Here is a 23,153-nt window from a genome sequence, read left to right on the forward strand (position 1 = left end):
CAAGGGCAACAAAAGGGAATAAATATTAAAAAAACAACTGTAATTAGATTACATACAGAATTAGTAATTATTTTCTCTAAAATTATCTATATGTTGCAAATATTTATATATGCCATACTCTAAATAGCTATGTAAAATCTAAGTGTGGTCTGTGTTTGGGTTTATAAAGTGCTTTAAATTATGTTTTAAAATATTTTATAGTTGTAAAGTATGTATTTATTTAAGCTGATGTCATACTTATTGTATTTGACATGGCATTATAAAGTTTGATAATAAACATGTTTATATTTATCTCTGTGTATAAGTAATTTTTAAAATATACTCTACTGGGGAGGGTTTAATGGTTTATAATACAGTTGGTGACACAAAGGTACAAGCTCTCATCTCCTCCTGAGAGGTGTTTAGGTGTCTGCAAGATAATTGTCCCCCAGTCTAGGTCCTTTCCCCACACCATACACCAGGACCCCAGTGCCCTTCTATCCCGTCCCTTTCCCATCTTCCCCAGAGTCCTTTGCTTTGTCATAATACACCACACCCAGTCTAAGTTTCAACATATGTTTTCCCTTACTGTCCTTGCTTCTTAAATTCCATCTATATTTGAGATTATTAGCTAATGTCCTTCTCTTTCTGTGGGATAACAGCATTGGAAACTTAACTCTGTCCTAATGGGCAGCAATAACAGAACTGGTGATGACTGGGAGGTTCAGAAGGGTAGTATTAAGAAGTACTGTGACAGGAGTTGGGCGGTAACGCAGTGAGTTAAGCAGACGTGGCACAAAGAGCAAGGACTGGCTTAAGGATCCTGGTTTGAGCCTCTGGCTCCCCACCTGCAAGGGAGTCGATTCACAGGCGGTGAAGCAGGTCTGCAGGTGTCTTTCTCTCCTCCTCTCTGTCTTCCCCTCCTCTCTCCATTTCTCTCTGTCCTATCCAACAACAACAACAATATAACTACAATAATAAAACAATAAGGGCAACAAAAAGGAATAAATAAATAAATATTTTTTTTAAAAAAAGAAGTGCTGTGACAGTCCCAGGAGGTGTCACAGTGGATAAAGCACTGGACTCTCAGGCATGAGGTCCTGAGTCAATTTCTGGCATTGCATGTGCCAGAATGATGCTCTGGTTTTCTCTTTTCCTACTGTCTCATTAATAAATAAATCATAAAAGAGGAATTGTATACTGTAGCCCACATGCAATGTTAATTATTGGGTTCAGGCAAAAACTATTAAAGTCACGGGCCCCTTGGAATATACCTAAAATAGACTTCCTAGTTTATTCCCACATGAAGATGCTTAGTTACAGCTGCTCTTTTCTTACCTTTAGGTTCCTGATTATTAAACAATTTGTCCTGATATATATATTTCCAGGGTTATTGCTGGGGCTCTGTGCTTGTATTATGAGTCCACTACTCTTGGAGGCCAGCTTCCAATGGAGAGAATGGGATGTGGAACACTGGGGGTGGGAAATGTATGGAGTTGTACCCCTCTTATCCTACAATCTTTTTTTAAAAATTTATTGATTTAATAATGATCAATAAGACTCTAGGATAAGAGGGGTACAATTCCATACAATTCCCACCACCAGAGTTCTGCATCCCATCCCCTTTTATTGGAAGCTTTTCTATTCTTTATCCCTAGGGAGTATAAACCCAGGATCATTATGGGGCAGAGGGTGGAAGGTTTGGCTTCTCTGCCGGACATGGGCATTAGTAGATTGATCCATATCCCCAGCCTGTTTCTGTCTTTCCCTATTGGGGTAGAGCTCTGGGGAGGTGGGACTCTAGGACACATTGATGAAGTTCTCTGCCCAGGTGAGTCAGATTGGCATCATGGTTTCATCTGCACCTTGATGGCTGGAAAATATTAAGATATAAAGCAGAAAAAATTGTCTAATAATCAGAAACCTAAAGGTAAGAATATAGCAGATGATATTTGGGGTATCCATTTTGGAGGAAGCTAGGAAGTCTAATATATTATTTCCCTCCAGGCAAATTTGCCTGCACCATGAATCCACTGCTCCTGGAGGCCATCCCCTCCTTTTGTTGCCCTTGTTGTAGCCTTATTATGGTTATTATTGTTATTGTTGATGTCATTCGTTGTTGGATAGGACAGAGAGAAATGGAGAGATGAGGGGAAGACAGAGATGGGGAGAGAAAGACAGACACCTGCAGACCTGCTTCATGGCCTGTGAAGCGACTCCCTTGCAGGTGGGGAGCCAGGGGCTCAAAACAGGATCCTTACACTGGTCCTTGCACTTTGTGCCACGTGCGCTTAACCCCCTTTAGGTATATTCTAAGGGGTCCATGACTACTAATTTTTGCCTGTGCCCAATAGCTAACATGCAGGTGGGCTAAAGGTATTGTCTGGGGAGATGGTGTAAGAGTTGGAAATAGGACTAAAAAGCTGAATCAGAGAAGAGAATAGCTCCAAATATGGGAAAAGTATATAAATTCCATTAACTATAAACTCTATTGATCTGATCTGGGGCCCATATTAAGCACAGGAATCTATGTAACCTGTGCAGTCCTGTGGGTCTGAGCTCACATTCTGTGGTCATAGCTAGGAATATTCTAGGTTGCACTTATTGCAGGACCTGTCTTCCTTGAATGGCAAAGCATGTTGACCCAGCCACCCTTTGGAGAGTGGGTAAGTTTCTACCATTGCAGTTCCACATTGAGGGCAAGGCCCTGTAGAGGCCCACAAGAGGGTCCACAGTGCTGTTGCTGATTCAGATGACCAGCGACAGTGGAGAGAGAGATCTGTTAGAGTTCTAGGCCCATCATATCTATGTGGGAATCCCAGGATGCCCTGATGAGAGGCCTGGATGATGGGGTGGCCTGGTAGTGACCGAAGGAGCCATCATTAAAGTATGCAGTTCTCTTGCCCTTATCCAGCTTTCGTAGTCCCTACTTGGTCTGACAAAGTTAGCCTTAGAGTGATTGAGGGAAGTGAAATAGGAAGTAGGTGAAGAGGGTATCTAGGTCTAAGTAGAAAGTATTTGATTAAATACTCTTTTTTGCCTCCAGGGTTATTGCCGGGGTTCAGTGCCTGCACCATGAATCCACCACTCCTGGATGCCACTTTTTCCCTTTTGTTACCCTGGTTGTTTTACTATTGTTGTGGTTATTATTATCATTGTTATTGATGTCATTGTTGTTGGATAGGACAGAGAGAAATGGAGAGAGGAGGGGAAGACAGAGATTGGGAGAGAAAGACAGACACTTGCAGACCTGCTTAACCGCTTGTGAAGCGACTCCCTTGCAGGTGGGAAGCCGGGGCTTGAACTGGGATCCTTAGGTGGTCCCTGCGCTTTGTGCCACGTGCGCTTAACCCACTGCTACCGTCTGACCCCCGATTAAATACTTTTTGATGTCTTTTTTTAGTTCTTTCTACTTTCTTGCTGTACTTATTGTGCCACTGCAAACTATTGTGCACTTTTACTGTAAGGTATATATTTTCTCCTAACTTATGGATACATGTGCACATGTGCTCTATCTCATGGACCCTGGTCCATATGTAGGTTCTGTGGCTTTATTAGGAAGTGGAATATTGAATTGAGGAATATTAGGAGCTAGGAAAAATGAGTAATGAAGTAATGGAGCTCAAGGACTGACATCCCACACCTGTTGTCTCTGGACACAGTCCAAAGTGAAACATGTCGAGGTGGCACTGGTTGCATTGATTCGGTTGAGATTAGCAGATGCAGTATCCAATGGCATGGACTGAGAGAAGCATGAAGGAAAATGAGCCACACTTCAGAGATTCTGGGACTGGTACAAATATTGGTTTTACAGAGAATGGGGAAGATTCCTGCTGTCTTAGAGTTTAAGATGGCAATGGATAATTATTGTTATAAGCAATTTATTTGGGAATTTGGTTTACTTTGAAAATCACATGGCTAGGACCTGCTGCATCTTACAAGACCTCACCATGATTTATGTCATTTAATGCTAATTACAAATAACTGTATCTTATTATTATTTATTTATTTTTTTTGCCTCCAAGGTTATCACTGGGACTTGGTGCCTGAACTATGAATACACTGCTCCTAGAGGCTATTTTTTACCTTTTGTCATCCTATCCAGATATAGACACAGACATAATAGATATTTTCAGAACTCCTATGTTCATAGTATTATTATTCATAATAGACAAACAGAACTAACTTTAATGATGCCCATAATTAATGAATAATGAAGCTGTGGGGTAAAAAGACACTGGTGGTTGGAGCACCATTCAGTTTTAGCTATAGGTAGGACTGGGAATAGAACCTGGAACCTCTTACATGTAAGTCCTGTGTGCTACTGGTGTGCTATCTCCATGGCCCAATAGTTGCTCTTCACAAAGATTAAGTATGGAGATAAATATTAGCTGTTAAGCCTTGGTGCTATTGTTTTATTATTATTTTTATTATTTTTTTTAAATTTCTTTATTGGGGAATTAATGTTTTACATTCAACAGTAAATACAATAGTTTGTACATGCATAATATCCCCCAGTTTCCCATATAACAATAAAACCCCCACTAGGTCCTCTGTCATTCTTCTTGGACCTGTATTCTCCCCACCCACCCACCAACCCCAGAGTCTTTTACTTTGTTGCGATACGCCAATTCCATTTCAGGTTCTACTTGTGTTTTTTTTTTTTTTTCTGATCTTGTTTTTCAACTTCTGCCTGAGAGTGCGATCATCCCATACTCATCCTTCTGTTTCTTTTTCTTTTTTTTTTTAATAAATAATTTATTTCTTTATTGGGGAATTAATGCTTTACATTCAACAGTAAATACAATAGTTTGTATATGCATAACATTCCCCAAATTCCCATTTAAAAATACAACCCCCACTATGTAATTCATCATCTTTCATGGACCTGTATTCTCCCCACCCACCCACCCACCCCAGAGTCTTTTACTTTGGTGTAATACTCCAATTCCATTTCAGGTTCGACTTGTGTTTTCTTTTTCTAATCTTGTTTTTCAACTTCAGCTTGGGAGTGAGATCATCCCATATTCATCCTTCAGTTTCTGACTTATTTCACTCAACATGATTTTTTCAAGGTCCATCCAAGATCGGCTGAAAATGGTGAAGTCACCATTTTTTACAGCTGAGTAATATTCCATTGTGTATATATAACACAACTTGCTCAGCCACTCATCTGTTGTTGGACACCTGGGTTGCTTCCAGGTTTTGGCTATTACAAGTTGTGCTGCCAAGAACATATGTGTACGCAGATCTTTTTGGATGGATGTGTTGGGTTCCTTAGGATATATCCCCAGGAGGGGAATTGCAGGGTCATAGGGTAGGTCCATTTCTAGCCTTCTGAGAGTTCTCCAGACTGTTCTCCACAGAGGTTGGACCAATTGACATTCCCACCAGCAGTGCAGGAGGGTTCCTTTGACCCCACACCCTCTCCAGCATTTGCTGCTGTTACCTTTTCTGATGTATGACATTCTCACAGGAGTGAAGTGATATCTCATTGTTGTCTTGATTTGCATTTCTCTGACAGAGACTTGGAGCATTTTTTCATGTGTTTCTCGGCCTTTTGGATCTCTTCTGTGGTGAATATTCTGTCCAAGTCTTCCCCCCATTTTTGGATGGGGTTATTTGTTGTCTTGTTGTTGAGTCTGACAAGCTCTTTATATATGTTGGTTATTAAACTCTTATCTGATGTATGGCATGTAAAGATCTTCTCCCATTCTGTGAGGGGTCTCTTGGTATGGGTAGTGGTTTCTTTTGCTGTGAAGAAGCTTTTTAATTTGATGTAGTCCCGTAGGTTTATACTTGCCTTAGTCTTCCTTGTAATTGGATTCGTTTCATTGAAAATGTCTTTAAAATGTATGTGGAAAAAAGTTCTGCCAATATTTTCCTCTAAGTATTTGATCGTTTGTGGTCTAACATCCAAGTCTTTGATCCACTTGGAATTTACTTTTGTATTTGGTGAGATACAGTGATTCAGTTTCATTCTTCTGCATGTTTCAACCCGTTGTTTCCAACACCATTTGTTGAAGAGACTCTGCTTTCCCCATGTAATAGTCTGGGCCCCTTTGTCAAAGATTAGATGTCCATAGGTGTGGGGCCTCATTTCTGGGCTCTCAATTCTATTCCACTGGTCAGTGTGTCTGTTCATGTTCCAGTACCAAGCAGTTTTGATGACAATGGCCCTATAATACAAATTGAGATCTGGGAGTGTGATGCCTCTTGTTCTGTTATTTTTTTCTCAAGATTATTTTGGCAATTCTAGGTCTTTTCTGGTTCCAGATAAACATTTGTAGCATTTTTTCTATTCTCCTAAAAATGTGCTTGGGATCTTGATGGGGATAGCATTAAATTTGTAGATGGCTCTGGGTAATATATTCATTTTGATGATGTTAATTCTTCCAACCCATGAACATGGAATATCTTTCCACTTCTTTGTGTCTTTTTCAAATTCTTTGATTAGTGATTCATAATTTTCAGTATATAAGTCTTTCACTTCTTTGGTTAGGTTTACTCCTAGATATTTTATTGTTTTTGTTGCTGTAGAAAAAGAAACAGATTTCTGGATTTCAATTTCTTCTAACTTAGTGTTTGCATAGAGAAATGCCACTGACTTTTGAATGTTAATTTTATAGCCTGACACATTACTGTATTGCCTGATGATTTCCAAAAGCTTCTTGCTGGATTCCTTAGGTTTTTCCATGTATACTATCATGTCATCTGCAAATAGGGAGAGTTTGACTTCTTCTCTTCCAATCTGTATGCCTTTAATTCCTTGCTCCTGCCTGATTGCTATGGCAAGAACTTCCAACACTATGTTGAATAGTAATGGTGATAGTGGGCAGCCCTGTCTAGTACCTGATCTGAGTGGAAATGCTTCCAGTTTTTCACCATTGAGTATGATGTTGGCTGTAGTTTTTGCTATATCTAGACTCCACTATCTTGAGGAATTTTCCATCTATTCCCATTTTTTGTAGTGTTTTGATCATAAAGGGATGTTGTATTTTGTCAAAGGCTTTCTCTGCATCTATTGATATGACCATGTGGTTTTTGGTCTTGCTTTTGTTGATGTGGTGGATCACATTGATTGATTTACGTATATTAAACCAACCTTGCATGTCTGGGATAAACCCCACTTGGTCATGATGAACAATCTTTTTGATATACTGCTGTATCCGGTTGGCTAGAATTTTGTTCAATATTTTTGCATCTATGTTCATCAGAGATATTGGTCTGTAGTTTTCTTTTTTGGTTGTGTCCCTGTCTGCTTTTGGTATCAGGGTGATGTTAGCTTCACAGAAGCTAGCAGGGAGTATTCCAGTGTCTTCAATTTTCTGGAAGACTTTTAAAAGTAGAGGTATTAGTTCTTCTTTGAAAGTTTTGTAGAATTCATTTGTAAAACCATCTGGTCCAGGACATTTATTTTTGGGAAGATTTTTGATAACTGTTTCAATTTCATTAGCTGTGATGGGCCTGTTCATGTTATTCACTTCTTCTTTACTTAGTTTTGGAAGTTGGTAGGTATCTAGGAAATCATTCATTTCTTCCAGTTTCTCTAGCTTGGTGGCATATAGTTGTTCATAGAAGCCTCGCATGATATGTTGAATTTCTGCAGTGTCTGTTGTGATTTCTCCTCTTACATTTACTATCCGATTTATTTGGGTCTTCTCCCTTTTTTGTTTTGTGAGTCTGGCTCAAGGTTTGTCGATTTTGTTTACTCTTTCGAAGAACCAACATTTACTTTCATTGATCTTTTGTATGGCTTTCCTATTCTCAATGTTATTTATTTCTGCCCTAACTTTAGTGATTTCTGTCCTTCTGGTTGCTTTAGGATTCCTTTGTTGTTCTTCTTCTAGGTCTTTAAGATGTGCAATCAGGCTGTTTATTTGTGCCTTTGCTTGTTTCCTAATGTGTGCTTGTATAGCTATGAACTTCCCTCTTAGGACTGCTTTAGCTGTGTCCCAAATATTTTGATAGCTTGTGTCTTCATTTTCATTGAACTCTCGAAACATTTTGATTTCTTCCTTGATTTCCTCTTTGACCCAGAAGTTGTTAAAAAGTGTACTGTTGAGCTTCCACATTTTGAGACTGTTACTAATCTTTTGTTGATTGTTAAGTGTTAGTTTAATTCCACTGTGGTCTGAGAAGATGCTTGGGATGATTTCAGTGCTCTTGAATTGGCTGATGCTGTCTTTGTGGCCTAACATATGGTCTATCCTTGAGAATGATCCATGTGGATTTGAGTAAAATGTGTATTCCAGTTTCTTGGGATGAATGACTCTGAAAATGTCCAATAGTTCTAGTTTATCTATCTCTTCATTTAGCTCCCTTATGTCTTTACTGATTTTCTTCCTGGATGATCTGTCAAGTTGAGATAGTGGGGTGTTGAAGTCCCCTACTATGATTGTGTTACTGTTAATATATTGCTGTAGCTCTTTCAGTAAAAGTTTGATGTATTTAGATGGCTTCTCATTGGGTGTATAGATATTAATAATTGTTAAGTCCTCTTGTTTGACTGATCCTCTGAGCATTAAGTAGTGTCCATTTCTATCTTTTTTAATCTTATCTATTTTAAAGTCTATCATGTCAGATATGAGAATAGCTGTTCCTGCCCTTTTTTGTGGGCCATTGGTTTGTATGATAGTTTTCCATCCTTTCACTTTAAGTCTGTGTTTGTCTTGTTGAGTTAGGTGAGTTTCCTGTAGACAACATATTGTTGGGTTGTGTTTTCTGATCCATCTTCCTACTCTGTGTCTTTTAATAGGTGAATTCAGGCCATTGACATTTATTGATATCAAAGAATGAAGATATTTTAACGCCATTCTTGTAGAGTTTTAGAGTGTTTTGATATATGTCCTATTTGTGGTGGTCTGGTTGTTTATAGGAGACCTTTCAGAACTTCTTTCAGGGCAGGATGGTGATGGTTGCTTCCTTCAGCTGTTGCTTGTCTGAGAAGGTTTTGATGCTTCCATCTAGTCTGAATGACAGTCTAGCAGGATATAGTATTCCTGGCTGAAAGCCTTTCTCATTGAGCACTTGATAGATATCTTGCCATTCTCTTCTGGCCTGTAGTGTTTGTATGGAGAAGTCTGCTGCTAATCTTATGGGTTTTCCTTTGTAGGTGACTCTTTGTTTTTCTCTTGCAGCCTTGAGGATCCTTTCTTTATCCTTATTCCTTTCCATTCTAAGTATGACATGTCTTGGTGTCTTTAGGTCTGGGTTAATTCTGTTTGGGACCCTCTGGGCTTCTTGAATCTTTATGTCTTTGGTGTTGTCTAGACTAGAGAAATTTTCAGGTATTATGGCCTGGAGAATGCTTTCTTCCTCTCCTTCTCTTTCTTCCTCTGGTAAGCCAATAATGTGTATATTGTTTCTTTTGAAGTTATCCCATAGGACTCTGTTGTTGTTTTCAGCATCTCTTAATCTCTTTTTGAGATCTCTTACTTCTTTTTTAGTTGTCTCTAATTCATCCTCAATCTTGCTAATTCTGTCTTCAGCCTCATAGATTCTATTCTCTCTGCCCTCTACTGCTTTCTGGAGTTCATCTATTTTGTTGCCCTGCTCTGATACTGTTTTAGCTTGTTCAGCTAGTTGCCTTCTTAGCTCAGTGATTTCAGCTTTCAGCTCTCTAATAACCATGAGATTATTAGAATTTTCTTCCATATTCTCATTTGTTGTTCCTGCATTTCTGATTACAATTTTTTCAAATTCTTTACTCACTCCTATTATTATTACCTTAGCTAATGTTTGGATGTTGAACTCGTTGTTTTGTGCTTCACCCTCTGGAGGACTTTTAGCTGGACTCTTGTCCTGGTTTGAGTCCCCAATATTTTTTCTTGTTGTTTTAACCATTTTATATATTATGTTATGAGTTCCCTTTATCAGTACTTTTCAAATTATTGATCACTATTGCCTGGATTGACTTGTGTCTAAGTAATTTAATTAAAGGTTTTACCGTGGTGGAAGTTAACAGTTTTTTCAGTCCCTGAGTTGGAGCTCAGTGATGTAAAAGCCTCTTTTTTTTTTTCTTCCCTGTAGGCTATGGGAGCCTGAGGGCTTTTCAACTATCAATAGGCTTCTTAGCTTAATCACTGACTCCTGACCAAGAGATAAAGCAGGGTGTGGCAGAGATAATCCAGTGGTTATGCAAAGAGACTTTCACAGCCCCTCAGCTATGCCACCGAGGTATAGGTCTTCTCCTGAGTTTCCCGGTTAGATCTCTGTCCCCTGGTGTCCCTCCCTGTTGCTGCTCCAGATTCTGAGGGTAGTAGCAATGGAGACTCAGAGTTGTACTTGGTGAGTCTCTGGGGAGTTCTTTCCTCCCTTCAGCTGTCCCCTTGTTGGTGGAGCAGACTGGAGGTGGTGTCTCCACTGATAAACTGTTGAACTGTTAGCAGTCACTTAATCTCTCCTTAGGCCCCTCTCTCCTCTCTGTCACCAGCCACGCGTGTTTGTACTCACGGGTGATTTACTGGGTTCCTGTGGTCAGTCTAGTCCTGTCTTGTTTCGGTCCGGGTGGTCTCCTTTGGTATTCCTAGTTGATCCGGGAGAGGAGACCACCCTTCTGTTTCTGACTTACTTCACTTAACATGAATTTTTCAAGGTCCATCCAAGATGGGCTGAAAACAGTGAAGTCACCATTTTTTATACCTGACTAGTATTCCATTGTGTATATATACCACAACTTGCTCAGCCACTTATTTGTTGTTGGACACCTGGGTTGCTTCCAGGTTTTGGCTATGGTGCTATTGTTTTTATCTCTTTAAATGCCACTCAGCTTCAAATCATGCCTAACATGACAAAATGGCTGGAACCTGAGGTGATTATAGTTTGTGAAATAAGACAGTGAGCAAGAAAAAATTACAAGATGACTTCTCTCATATGCAGAATATAAAATGAAATAAAGGAACTAACAAATTGAAACAAATAATTCTTAGACTCGGTAAAAACCAAGGTGGCTATCAGAAGAGGAAAGGGTGAGAGAAGTAGGAAGGGAGTCAATCTGATAATGAGGATGGCATTAGATCTTTAGTGGTGGGAACAGTTAGATTCATCATACAGAGAAATGTGAAGCTATACTTCTGAAATTTTGTATTGTTGTAACCAGTGGTAAATTAATAGGAAAAATAATAGAGAGAAGCAATGAGCATGGAAGTCCCCCAAAGTTTCTGTGGTTGGAGAGAAATAATCAGAAGGAAGAAAAGCAGGAGGTGGGTGGCCAAATAAGATGAAGATAGTTAACTGAGTCACATTACTTTTTTAAGGGTCTTTCTGCTTCTCTCCAAGTTTCTTTCTTTTTAAGATTTTATTATCTTTATTTATTGAATAGAGATAGTCAGAAATTGACATGGAGGAGAAAGAGGAAGAGAAAAAGGAGGAGGAGGAGGAGGAGGAGAAGGAGGAGGAGAGACACTTGCAGCACTGCTTTGCCACTCGTGACGCTTTCCCCCTGCAGGTGGGGATCCAAAAGCTTCTTAATAAGCACTTAGCCAAACACAAACACTATCAGTATGTCTCAGGTTCTATCTTTTGTTGTGTATGGTGATTCCCATGTGATGCCCGCTCTCAACTCAGGTCCTTGAGTATAGCACAGTCTTCTGCCAGGTGAGCTATCTCCCAGGTCCTATTACGATCTTTTCAAAAATGCAAACCTGATAGTGTCAAGAACTTTCCTTCTCATTGTTGTCCTCCACCATACGGACCCTAATTTCATTCCCCCCCTTTTTGTCACCAGGATTATTGCTGGGCCTCGGTGTGGCCATTTTTCCTCCCCCCCTTTCTATTCTATTTGACATGACAGAGAAAAATTGAGAAGGGAGGGGAATATAGGGAGAAAGAAAGGGGGCCAGGCGATCGTGCACCCGGTTAAATGTGTAAGGACCCGAGCAGAGATCTTGGTTTGTGTTGGTATGCATGAGACCCCTTCTGTTTCATTTGGTTTAAATCCCCCCTGCTTAACACTATTCTATTTACATAACCACTTCATTCTATTTACAAAACCGCTGTTAACAAGCACCTCCCTCCAGGGCATTGGTTCAATCCCCACTGTTTCATGATATGTTTTTGCTCCACCCCCCCTCCTTGTCATACCCTGATCCCTTCTTTGTCACACCCTGATTTTCACCAGTCACTTTTCTCTCCACCCTCTCTATGTCACATCCTGTTTCCACCCTACTTCGCAAGTATATATAAAGACAGCATTGTGAGTTTTACAGTACCTTTAGTTTAGCTCAGCTTGGTTTAGATTGTGCTGCGTCCTGCATGAATAAAGAGATACTGCCTACAGCTCAAGCATGAGTCCCTGGTCGTCTGTTACCCGCCTGTGAAGCCAGCCCGGCGAAAACAACCTAACCCATCGAAAACAACAGTTTGAGCTCCCACTTCTCTACCTGCAGGGGGAAACTTCACAAGGGCAAAGCAGGTCTGCTGGTGTCTATCTTTCTCTCTCCCCCCCTCTCAATTTCTCTCTGTCTTAACCAATAAAATGGAAAAGATGGCCATCAGGAGCTGTGGATTTGTAATGCTGGCCCCGGTCCCAGTGATAACCCTGGAAGAAAAAAAAAAAAGAGAGAGCGAGAGAGAAAGACCTGTTACACTGCCTCTGAAGGCTCGAAACCGGGTACTCACACATGAATCCACTGCTCCTGGAGGCCACCTTTTCCCTTTTCATCTGTTGCCCTTGTTCATTGTTATTATTTTTGTTATTGCTGTTGTTGGATAAGACAGAGCAATCAAGAGAGGAGGGGAAGACAGAGGGGGGAGAGAAAGAGAGACACCTGCAGACCTGCTTCACCATTTGTGAAATGATCCCCCCCCATGCAGGTGGGAAGCTGGGGCCTTGAACCAAGATCCATGAGCCAGTCCTCATACTTCGTGCTATGTACACTTAACCTGGTACACTACCGCCCAGCCCTTGGACCCTACTTTCTTTCATTTTTTAAAAGTTTCTTTATTGGGGGATTAATGTTTTACTTTCAACAGTAAATACAATAGTTTATACATGCATAACATTTCCCAGTTTTCCATATAACAATACAACCACCACTAGGTCCTCTGTCATCCTACTTGGATCTGCATTCTCCCTTCCACCCACCTCAGAGTCCTTTACTTTGGTGCAATATGCCAATTCCATTTCAGGTTCTACTTGTGTTTTCTTTTATGATCTTGTTTTTCAACTTCTGCCAGAGAGTGAGATCATCCCATACTCATCCTTCTGTTTCTGACTTATTTCACTTAACATGAATTTTTCAAGGTCCATCAAAGATCGGCTGAAAACGGTGAAGTCACCATTTTTTACAGCTGAGTAGTATTCCATTGTGTATATATACCACAACTTGCTCAGCCACTCATCTGTTGTTGGACACCTGGGTTACTTCCAGGTTTTGGCTATTACAAATTGTGCTACAAAGAACATACGTGTAAACAGATCTTTTTGGATGGGTGTGTTGGGTTCCTTAGGATATATCCTCAGGAGAGGAATTGCAGGGTCATAGAGGAGGTCCATTTTTAGCCTTCTGAGAGTTCTCCAGACTGTTCTCCACAGAGGTTGGACCAATTGACATTCCCACCAGCAGTGTAGGAGGGTTCCTTTGTCCCCACAAGCTCTCCAGCATTTGTTGCTGTTACCTTTTCTGATGTATGACATTGTCACAGGAGTGAAGTGGTATCTCATTGTTGTCTTGATTTGCATTTCTCTGACAATCAGAGACTTGGAGCATTTTTTTTCATGTGTTTCTCAGCCTTTTGGATCTCTTTTGTGGTGAATATTCTGTCCAAGTCCTCTCCCCATTTTTGAATGGTGTTATTTGTTGTCTTGTTGTTGAGATTTGCAAGTTCTTTATAAATACTGATTATTAGCCTCTTGTCTGATGTATGACATGTAAAGATCTTCTCCCATTCTGTGAGGGGTCTCTTGGTTTGGGTAGTGGTTTCTTTTGCTGTGAAGAAGCTTTTTAATTTGATGTAGTCCCATAGGTTTATGCTTGCCTTAGTCTTCTTTGTAATTGGATTTGTTTCACTGAAGATGTCTTTAAAATTTGTGTGGAAAAGAGTTCTGCCAATATTTCCCTCTAAGTATCTGATAGTTTGTGGTCTAACACCCAGGTCCTTGATCCATTGGAATTTACTTTTGTATTTGGTGAAATATAGTAGTTCAGTTTCATTCTTCTGCATGCTTCGATCCATTTTTTCCAACACCATTTGTTGAAGAGACTCTGCTTTCCACATTTAATAGTCTGAGCTCCTTTGTCAAAGATTAGATGTCCATAGGTGACCTCTTTTTTTTTTAAAGTAATTTCTTATTTATTTATTTATTTTTATTTTTGGGGGGTTTAAAAATGCAGCTTTATTACATTGCAGGTTTATTTAGGTACATAAAAACCATGCCAGCAAAATAAGCAAAGAGTGAAGGACACCTGGTGTGGGCAACAGCCTTTAAGCACTGTTTACAGGCATTCAGCTAAATGGTGCAGGACCCTACTTTCATGTGAAGTTTATCTCCTGTATATTTTGTATTCCAGAAAATAAATAGGGGTTGGTGTTGAGGGGAGGAGAGAAAACAAACAAAATTTGTAATGCTTGTTTCTGCAAAAAAATAAATAAATAAAATAACTGCTTCAGGACTCAATTTTCAGAGGAGCCATTTACAAGAACAACCACCAGGGAGAGCAAAGAGCAAGAGGAAAGAAACATGCTAGTTTGTACATCCTCTTTACCTAAATAAGACAAAACAAAACACCCCAAACCGCCCCCAATACTGTTTTGATGGTCTAGTGCTTGCAATTATCATATTTCCTCTGCCCCTACATATGGAGGCAAGAACTAGCATACTGTTTTTAAAAATAAAGAAGGGGCAGCAAAGTCGCTCACTTGGATAGTGTGCTTACTTTGTTAGGGACGTGACTCAGGTTCAAGCCCAGCCTCCTTCTCATATTGGAGGAAGCCTTAGTGTGGTGGTATCTTTCTTTTTAAAATTATCTTTATTTATTTATTAGTTATTTAATAATGATTAACAAGTTTGTGGGATAAGAGGGGTACAATTCCATATAATTCCCACAGTCAGAGTTCTGTATTCCAACTCCTCCACTAGAAGCTTCCCTATTCTTTATCCCTCTGGGAGTATGGATCAAAGATCTTTATGGGGAGCAGAAGGTGGAAGGTCTGGCTTCTGTAGTTGCTTCTCTGCTGGACATGGGCAGACAGATCAACCCATAGTGGTGGTGTCTTTCTCTCTGTCTCTCCATTTCAGTCTTTCTGTTTGAAAAAGTAGGGCTGGAGCAGTGAAGATCCAGTGGTGAATGGCTAGAGCAGAGACAAAAGAAAACCCATTTTGTGGATGAGAACTAGATTTTGAGGGCTAGTTGTATACCCAGAAGGCATGAAAAGGATCTACTGAGGAGATCCAACATAGACATATCTAGAGACAAAGGCTTATCAGAGAATTAACAGTGGGAGAGTACTGGACACCAAAAATGCCAATTCACAATCTAGAGATAGTCCTCACTATCTCCAGCTCGGCACATGAGTTTGGACCATTGGCCCTGGCTTAAGCTCTTTTTAAATCTTTTTTTAAAAAAACTTTTTTTTGCCATTTTTTTCCTTTTGTTCATCGCTGGTTTTTATTATTGTTATTGCTGTCACTGTTGTTGGAAATAGAGAGATGAGGGGAAGACAGAGAGGAGGAGAGAAAGATAGACACCTGCAGACCTGCTTCACCGCTTGTGAGGTGATCTCACTGCAGGTGGGGAGCCAGGGGCTCAACTCGGGATCCTTGAGCTGGTCCTTGTGTTTTGCACCATGTGCGCTTAACCTGCTGCACTACCACCCAGCCCCCTTAAGCTCTTGCTACATTGCGGTCTACTTTGCTCTCAAGCCACAGAGGACCTTCTTCAGACATGAATCACCACTCCACCTCAGCCACACCCCCTAGCCAGCACTATGTGACAAAATTCTGGCTCAGAAGCAGTCTCTGGGCACTTTCTTTCTTCCTTGACACACTGTAGATATATGGGTTTGCTTTGATGTGCTTATATGTTGCATGCTATATGTTAGTGTGAAATTCCAAGGGAAAGCATTTCAAAAGGTATTCTAAGCTGTACATGGTATTTATCTTCCAGTTAGGCTTTAAATGGAACTGGCCAACTATTAAGTCAGCTCCAGCAGAGTAGCTGGTGACTAAAGGGAAATAATTTGGGTGCCTATGTAGCAGTTAGTTTTTCACCAGACTATGAATAAATTTAGCTATATGTGACACTGACAAAAAGGAGAAGGAAGGGGAGAAAAAAAAAGGAATGGGGAGAGAGTAGAGGAAGAAAGTAAAGGAAGAGTAGAAAGAGAAGAAGGGTAGAATTAACAATAACAGTTTTGGCTAGCAACATCTTTCTCATAGGAGGTTATAGAGGTCGACTAGAAGAGTCCTGGAGAAAGAGGAGTGAGGAGTGAGGTGGGGAAGAGGAAGGGAGGGGAGGAAGAGGATGCGAGACCCAGCTAGAGAGCCAAAAGAAAGCCAAATCATCTGGTGATACTCTGCATTGACTCTTGTAGCACAGAACACCTGTTGTGGTCGACCTCAAGCACCCTGGTGTTGAATTCTGAGAAGCTGAAGGAAGGGTCGCAGGAGAATAAGAAAAGGACTGAGCAAAGACATGGTAAGCTTTTTCAATTTTAAGAGTTTGAGATATTCAGAATCTTTCCTCAGAAAAGCAGAAGCAGAGGGCAAAAGACAAGGAGGAACACATTTTAGCTTGAGTTTTAAAATTTGAACAAATTAATTCCTACCAAAGTTCTGCTTTGCTCTGCTCTGGGTTATGATGGTGGCAGAGACTTTGAAGCCTCAGACCTGAATTTTCCCCCCCATAATTACTATACTGTCTCCGTGAAATAAAGATAGAAAGTCTAAAACAGAGTTCCTCAGAATATCGACTCTTCTTTGAGTTGTTTCTACTGAGATTCTTGGGTAAGTACAATCTTGTTGAAATGTGCATTTTGCAACTAACTACTGAGGCTGCTTGACGAGTGACACATGCAGAGAATATGGTTTTAAGATGTCTATAAATCTTGTGGTTTCATCATTTATATTCCTTTTAGTTGAAGACAAAGGAACCAATTTTCTTTACTGATATCTGTTTGGCTCCCTAATTCCTCTAGGTATTGAGAACATAGATTCATGTTAATAAACTTCAACACTAAATCCATGCATCAACAGTTCATTAAACACCAAAGATTATTAAAAAATGTACATGCTAAAATTAAATAGTTTCATCTAACAGCTCAGTGGAAAAGTAGGTGCCAAAAGTTAGGGGAAAAAATCAGAGCAGTAAACAATCCTCAACTAGAGATGAGACATGAAATAAATAAAACCAGCCGTACATCAGTTTTGAGGCAAATATAATGCTACTTTTTCACCAATGTCTGAGAAATCCATTTCCTTGGAAAGAGAGTAGTCAGCTTATGCATTTTATTTTGTGCATTTTAATCTGTGTGCTTAACCAGGAGTGCCACCACCCAGTCCCCACATTTTATTTTGAACATTAGAAAAGTTGCTGTTAACTTGTGACATAAGAGCATAAATTTAACTGTATACTTTTTTTTTTGTTTACAGATATTTTCATGGAAATGTCAGGGCATTCAAAAGACCTTCTGGGAAATCTTCATGTTTTGGGTTTGGATAGTGCTTTGCTGTGGTATGTTGTAATATCACTATATTGCTAAACCTTTTTCCTATTATGCCCTCCCCCCCTCAAATGTCCACTCATGTACATAATTACAGGAAGAATTATCAGATAGATAGCTGGTAGTTCTACCCTTTCTACAAACATCTCTTTTCTTCCTCTCACCTTCATACCTCTGTAGAAATCTCTCAAACCCGTCATATCATTCAATGCTGGATCCAGTTATTGACTTTTCAAAACCAGTATTTTAATTATGAAGGAATAAAGTCAATTAGATCTCTAGGCAGGTGGTAGTAGAGCACATGATGTGCATTTGGGAAGACTTGAGTCACCAACATTGCATATGCTAAAATGATACTCTGATTCCTGCTCTTGTTAAAACTGATAGTCCTAAAAAAAATGTAACAGGTCATTTATAATCTTTTCTCCTCCTCCTCCTCCTCCTCCTCCTCCTCCTCCTTCTTCTTCTTTTTGCCTCCAGAGTTATTGCTGGGGCTCAGTGCCTATACCATGAATCCACTGCTCCTGGAAACCATTTTTTTCCCCTTTTGTTGCCCTTGTTGTTTTATCATTGTTGTTTTATCATTGTTTATTATTGTTGTTGTTATTGATGTCATTGTGGTTGGATAGGACAGAGAGAAATGGAGAGAGGAAGGGAAGACGGGGGAGAGAAAGACACCTGCAGACCTGCTTCACCGCTTGTGAACCGAAGACCCTTACCCCCCTGCAGGTGGGGAGCCAGGGTCTCCACCTTATGCAGTCCTTGTGCTTTGTGCCATGTGCACTTAACCCGCTACAATACTGCCCAACCCCCAGTCATTTATAATCTAACCTAGATTGCTAGCACAATTCGCTCCATCTCCTCTTTCATTTTCTCTCCCTCTCTCTTCCCCTTTCTCTCTCCCCCTCTGCCTCTCTCTCTCTCTCTTTCTCTCCCTCTCTCTTCTCCCTCTCTCCTTCTCATTCTCGCTCTCTCTCTTTCCATGCTTTAATCAGCACATCAATGCCCTCTCTATGGTTAACTCTATATTTTTATCCTTAACCCAATGATGTGACAAATTTTATGTCTGATTTTTAAACATTTTTTAGTAGATGTTTTGAACTTTCTTTTCAGTTTCCTAAGTAGGTATTATCTTCTTCCCGAGCTTGGGTTATTAGGTGTGGTTAAGTAAACACACTCCTCTTTGCCACTCACACATCCCTATTCCCTATATGTCTCATGCTACCTGAAAACTTAGTGTTCTTTTTATTCACTAAGTGTTTTTTGAGTGCCTACACTTTGCCAGACTCTGTTCTAGACCCTCATGAAAGAGCAAATAGCAAAACCATTTCTTCCTCTTAGAACCTACATTGTAGCAGAATTTTATTTATTAACATTATAATTATTTTTCCAGAGCACTGCTCAGCTCTGGCTTGTGGTGGTGCAGGGGACTGAACATGGGACTTTGGTGCCTTAGGCATGAAAGACTTTTTGCATAACCATTATGCTATCTTCCCAGCCCCATGGTATATTTTTAATATTTTATTTATTTATCAAATAAAAACAGAGAAATTGAGAGGAATGGGGAAATAGAGAAGGGGAGAGAGAGAGGCACCTGCAGTACTATCTCACTGCTCATGAAGCCTTTCTCCTGCAAGTGGGAACCAGAGGTTTGAACCAAGGTCCTTGTACATGGTGACACATATGCTCAATCAAGTGTTTCACCACCTGCCACTTCCCCCTTTTTTTTAGGTTACTCTTATTCATCTTGTCTGTTTCCCAGTGCTTGGTAATTTTTGTCATATTTAATATGATAAATTACATTTTATTCATATCTGTTTTTCCTTGTTTACAGTCCTTGGAAACTGTAAAAATTATATCAGTGTCGGGAGTCGGGCTGTAGCGCAACGGGTTAAGCGCAGGTGGCGCAAAGCACAAGGACCGGCATAAGGATCCTGGTTCGAACCCCGGCTCCCCACCTGCAGGGGAGTCGCTTCACAGGTGGTGAAGCAGGTCTGCAGGTGTCTATCTTTCTCTTCTCCTCTCTGTCTTCCCCTCCTCTCTCCATTTCTCTCTGTCCTATCCAACAACGACAACAACAATAATAACTACAACAATAAAACAACAAGGGCAACAAAAGGGAAATAAATAAATAAAATAAATATAAAAAAAGGACAAAAGTAATAGAAAACAAAGTCTTAAAAAATTATATCAGTGTCCTCTCTGGTATTTCTTCATGACATTTATCCTACACAGCAACAACTCAGTAAGTTACGCTGTCTGTGAAAACTTTTATCTTGCAGTGTAATCATGTTTCACACATATCACACTCTGCTTATAAGAGCATAGGTTATTATTTAACTATCTGCTTTGGTTTCTTAAAAATCCTCACATTTCAAGTGCATTTATGATTATAGACCATCAGCTGAGTATCTTTGAATAAAGAAAATGATACAAATTAATTCATAGCCTTATATTATTTGGTTTTGTAAGTTGTTATTTTTTTTCCTTTTATCCCCAGAGCATGGTTCATTTCTGGCTTATGGTGGTGCCAGGGATTGAATTTGGGACCTCTGGTGCCTCAGGCATGAAAGTCTGCTGTGTAGAGCACTGTGCTATTTCCGGCTCCCAACTGTTCTTTCTCTTAATTGTATAGGTAGATTTATAAGGTTTCTACTGTGTATTAAGGCTTTTCTAGGAGCTGCTCTCCCTATAGCAAAATGCTCTCTCTCTCTCTTTTTTTTCTTTCTTTTTATTTTTTTTTGACTTTTTTTTTTATTGGGGAATTAATGTTTTACATTCAACAGTAAGTACAATGGTTTGTACATGCATACCATCCCCCAGTTTCCCATATAACAATACAACCCCCACTAGGTCCTCTGAATCCTTCTTGGACCTGTATTTTCCCCACCCACCCACCCCAGAGTCTTTTACTTTGGTGCGATATGCCAATTCCATTTCAGGTTCTACTTGTTTTTTTTTTCTGATCTTGTTTTTCAACTTCTGCCTGAGAGTGAGATCATCCCATATTCATCCTTCTGTTTCTTTTTTTTTTAAATTTATTTCTTTATTGGGGAATTAACGTTTTACATTCAACAGTAAATACAATAGTTTATACATGCATAACATTCCCCAGTTTCCCATTTAACAGTACAACCCCCACTATGTCATTTATCATCCTTCACGGACCTGTATTCTCCCCACCCACCCACCCACCCCAGAGTCTTTTACTTTGGTGTAATACTCCAATTCCATTTCAGATTCTACTTGTATTTTCTTTTTTGATCTTGTTTTTCAACTTCTGCCTGAGAGTGAGATCATCCCATATTCATCCTTCTGTTTCTGACTAATTTCACTCAACATGATTTTTTCAAGGTCCATCCAAGATCGGTTGAAAACGGTGAAGTCACCATTTTTTACAGCTGAGTAGTATTCCATTGTGTATATATACCACAACTTGCTCATCTGTTGTTGGACACCTGAGTTGCTTCCAGGTTTTGGCTATTACAAATTGTGCTGCCAAGAACATATGTGTACACAGATTTTTTTGGATGGTTATGTTGGGTTCCTTAGTATATATCCTTAGGAGAGGAATTGCAGGATCATAGAGTAGGTCCATTTCTAGCCTTCTGAGAGTTCTCCAGACTGTTCTCCACAGAGGTTGGACCAATTGACATTCCCACCAGCAGTGTAGGAGGGTTCCTTTGACCCCACACTCTCTCCAACATTTGCTGCTGTTACCTTTTCTGATGTATGACATTCTCACAGGAGTGAAGTGGTATCTCACTGTTGTCTTTATTTGCATTTCTCTGACAATCAGAGACTTGGAGTATTTTTTCATGTGTTTCTCAGCCTTTTGGATCTCTTCTGTGATGAATATTCTGTCCATGTCCTCCCCCCATTTTTGGACGGGATTATTTGTTGTCTTGTTGTTGAGTTTGGCAAGATCTTTATATATGTTGGTTATTAAACTCTTGTCTGGTGTATGGCATGTAAAGATCTTCTCCCATTCTGTGAGGGGTCTCTTGGTATGGGTAGTGGTTTCTTTTGCTGTGAAGAAGCTTTTTAATTTGATGTGGTCACATAGGTTTATACTTGCCTTAGTCTTCTTTGTAATTGGATTTGTTTCATTGAAGATGTCTTTAAAATTTATGCAGAAAAGAGTTCTGCCAATATTTTCCTCTAAGTATCTGATAGTTTGTGGTCTAACATCCAAGTCCTTGATCCACTTGGAACTTACTTTTGCATTTGGTGAAATACAGTGGTTGAGTTTCATTCTTCTGCATGTTTCAACCCATTGTTTCCAACACCATTTGTTGAAGAGACTTTGCTTTCCCCATTTAATAGTCTGGGCCCCTTTGTCAAAGATTAGATGTCCATAGGTGTGGGGGCTCACTTCTGGGCTCTCAATTCTATTCCACTGGTCAGTGTGTCTATTCATGTTCTAGTACCAAGCAGTTTTGATGACAATGGCCCTATAATACAAATTGAGATCTGGGAGTGTGATGCCTCCGGTTCTGTTCTTTCTTCTCAAGATTGTTTTGGTAATTCTAGGATTTTTCTGGTTCCATATAAACATTTGTAGCATTTGTCTATTCTCCTGAAAACTGTGCTTGGGATCTTGATGGGGATAGCATTAAATTTGTAGATGGCTCTTGGTAGTATATTCATTTTGATGATGTCAATTCTACCAACCCATGAACATGGAATATCTTTCAACTTCTTTGTGTCTTTTTCAATTTCCTTGAGTGGTGACTCATAATTTTCAGTATACAAGTCTTTCACTTCTTTGGTTAGGTTTACTCCTAGATATTTTATTGTTTTTGTTGCTATAGTAAAAGAAATTTATTTCTGGATTTCAATTTCTTCTAGCTTAGTGTTTGCATAGAGGAATGCTACTGACTTTTGGATGTTAATTTTATAGCCTGACACCTTACCGTATTGACTGATGATTTCCAAAAGCTTCTTGCTGGATTCCTTAGGTTTTTCTGTGTATACTGTCATGTCATCTGCAAATAGGGAGAGTTTGACTTCTTCTCTTCCAATCTGTATCCCTTTAATTCCTTGCTCCTGCCTGATTGCTATGGTAAGAACTTCCAACACTATGTTGAATAGTAATGGTGATAGTGGGCAGCCCTGTCTAGTACCTGATCTGAGTGGAAATGCTTCCAGTTTTTCACCATTGAGTATGATGTTGGCTGTAGGTTTGCTATATATAGACTCCACTATCTTCAGGAATTTTCCATCTATTCTCATTTGTCGCAGTGTTTTGATCCTAAAGGGATGTTGTATTTTGTCAAAGGCTTTCTCTGCATCTATTGATATGACCAGGTGGTTTTTGGTCTTGCTTTTGTTGATGTGGTGGATCACATTGATTGATTTACGTATATCAAACCAACCTTGCATGCCTGGGAGAAACCCCACTTGGTCATGATAAACAATCTTTTTGATATACTGCTGTATCTGGTTGCCTAGAATTTTGTTCAATATTTCGCATCTATGTTCATCAGAGATATTGGTCTGTAGTTTTC

The 23,153-nt window shown here is 39.7% G+C and overlaps 1 protein-coding gene across 6 annotated transcripts in view; it reads left to right on the forward strand.

Annotated features, from left to right (window-relative positions):
* The first annotated feature begins 15,917 nt into the window (after window positions 1-15,917).
* The window catches only part of SELL (selectin L), a 36,175-nt gene continuing 28,939 nt past the window's right edge, over window positions 15,918-23,153 (forward strand). The window contains exons 1-3 of one of the 6 annotated variants that reach the window (XM_016191983.2): window positions 15,918-16,054; window positions 16,516-16,619; window positions 17,573-17,654. In XM_016191983.2, coding sequence (XP_016047469.1) covers window positions 16,617-16,619; window positions 17,573-17,654 — 85 coding nt within the window. In that variant the 5' untranslated portion in view covers window positions 15,918-16,054; window positions 16,516-16,616. The other 5 variants (XM_060197933.1, XM_060197935.1, XM_060197934.1 and 2 more) reach the window with 5 other exon arrangements.

Source organism: Erinaceus europaeus, chromosome 9, assembly GCF_950295315.1.
Source record: "Erinaceus europaeus chromosome 9, mEriEur2.1, whole genome shotgun sequence".
Classification (NCBI taxonomy): Eukaryota; Metazoa; Chordata; class Mammalia; order Eulipotyphla; family Erinaceidae; genus Erinaceus; species Erinaceus europaeus.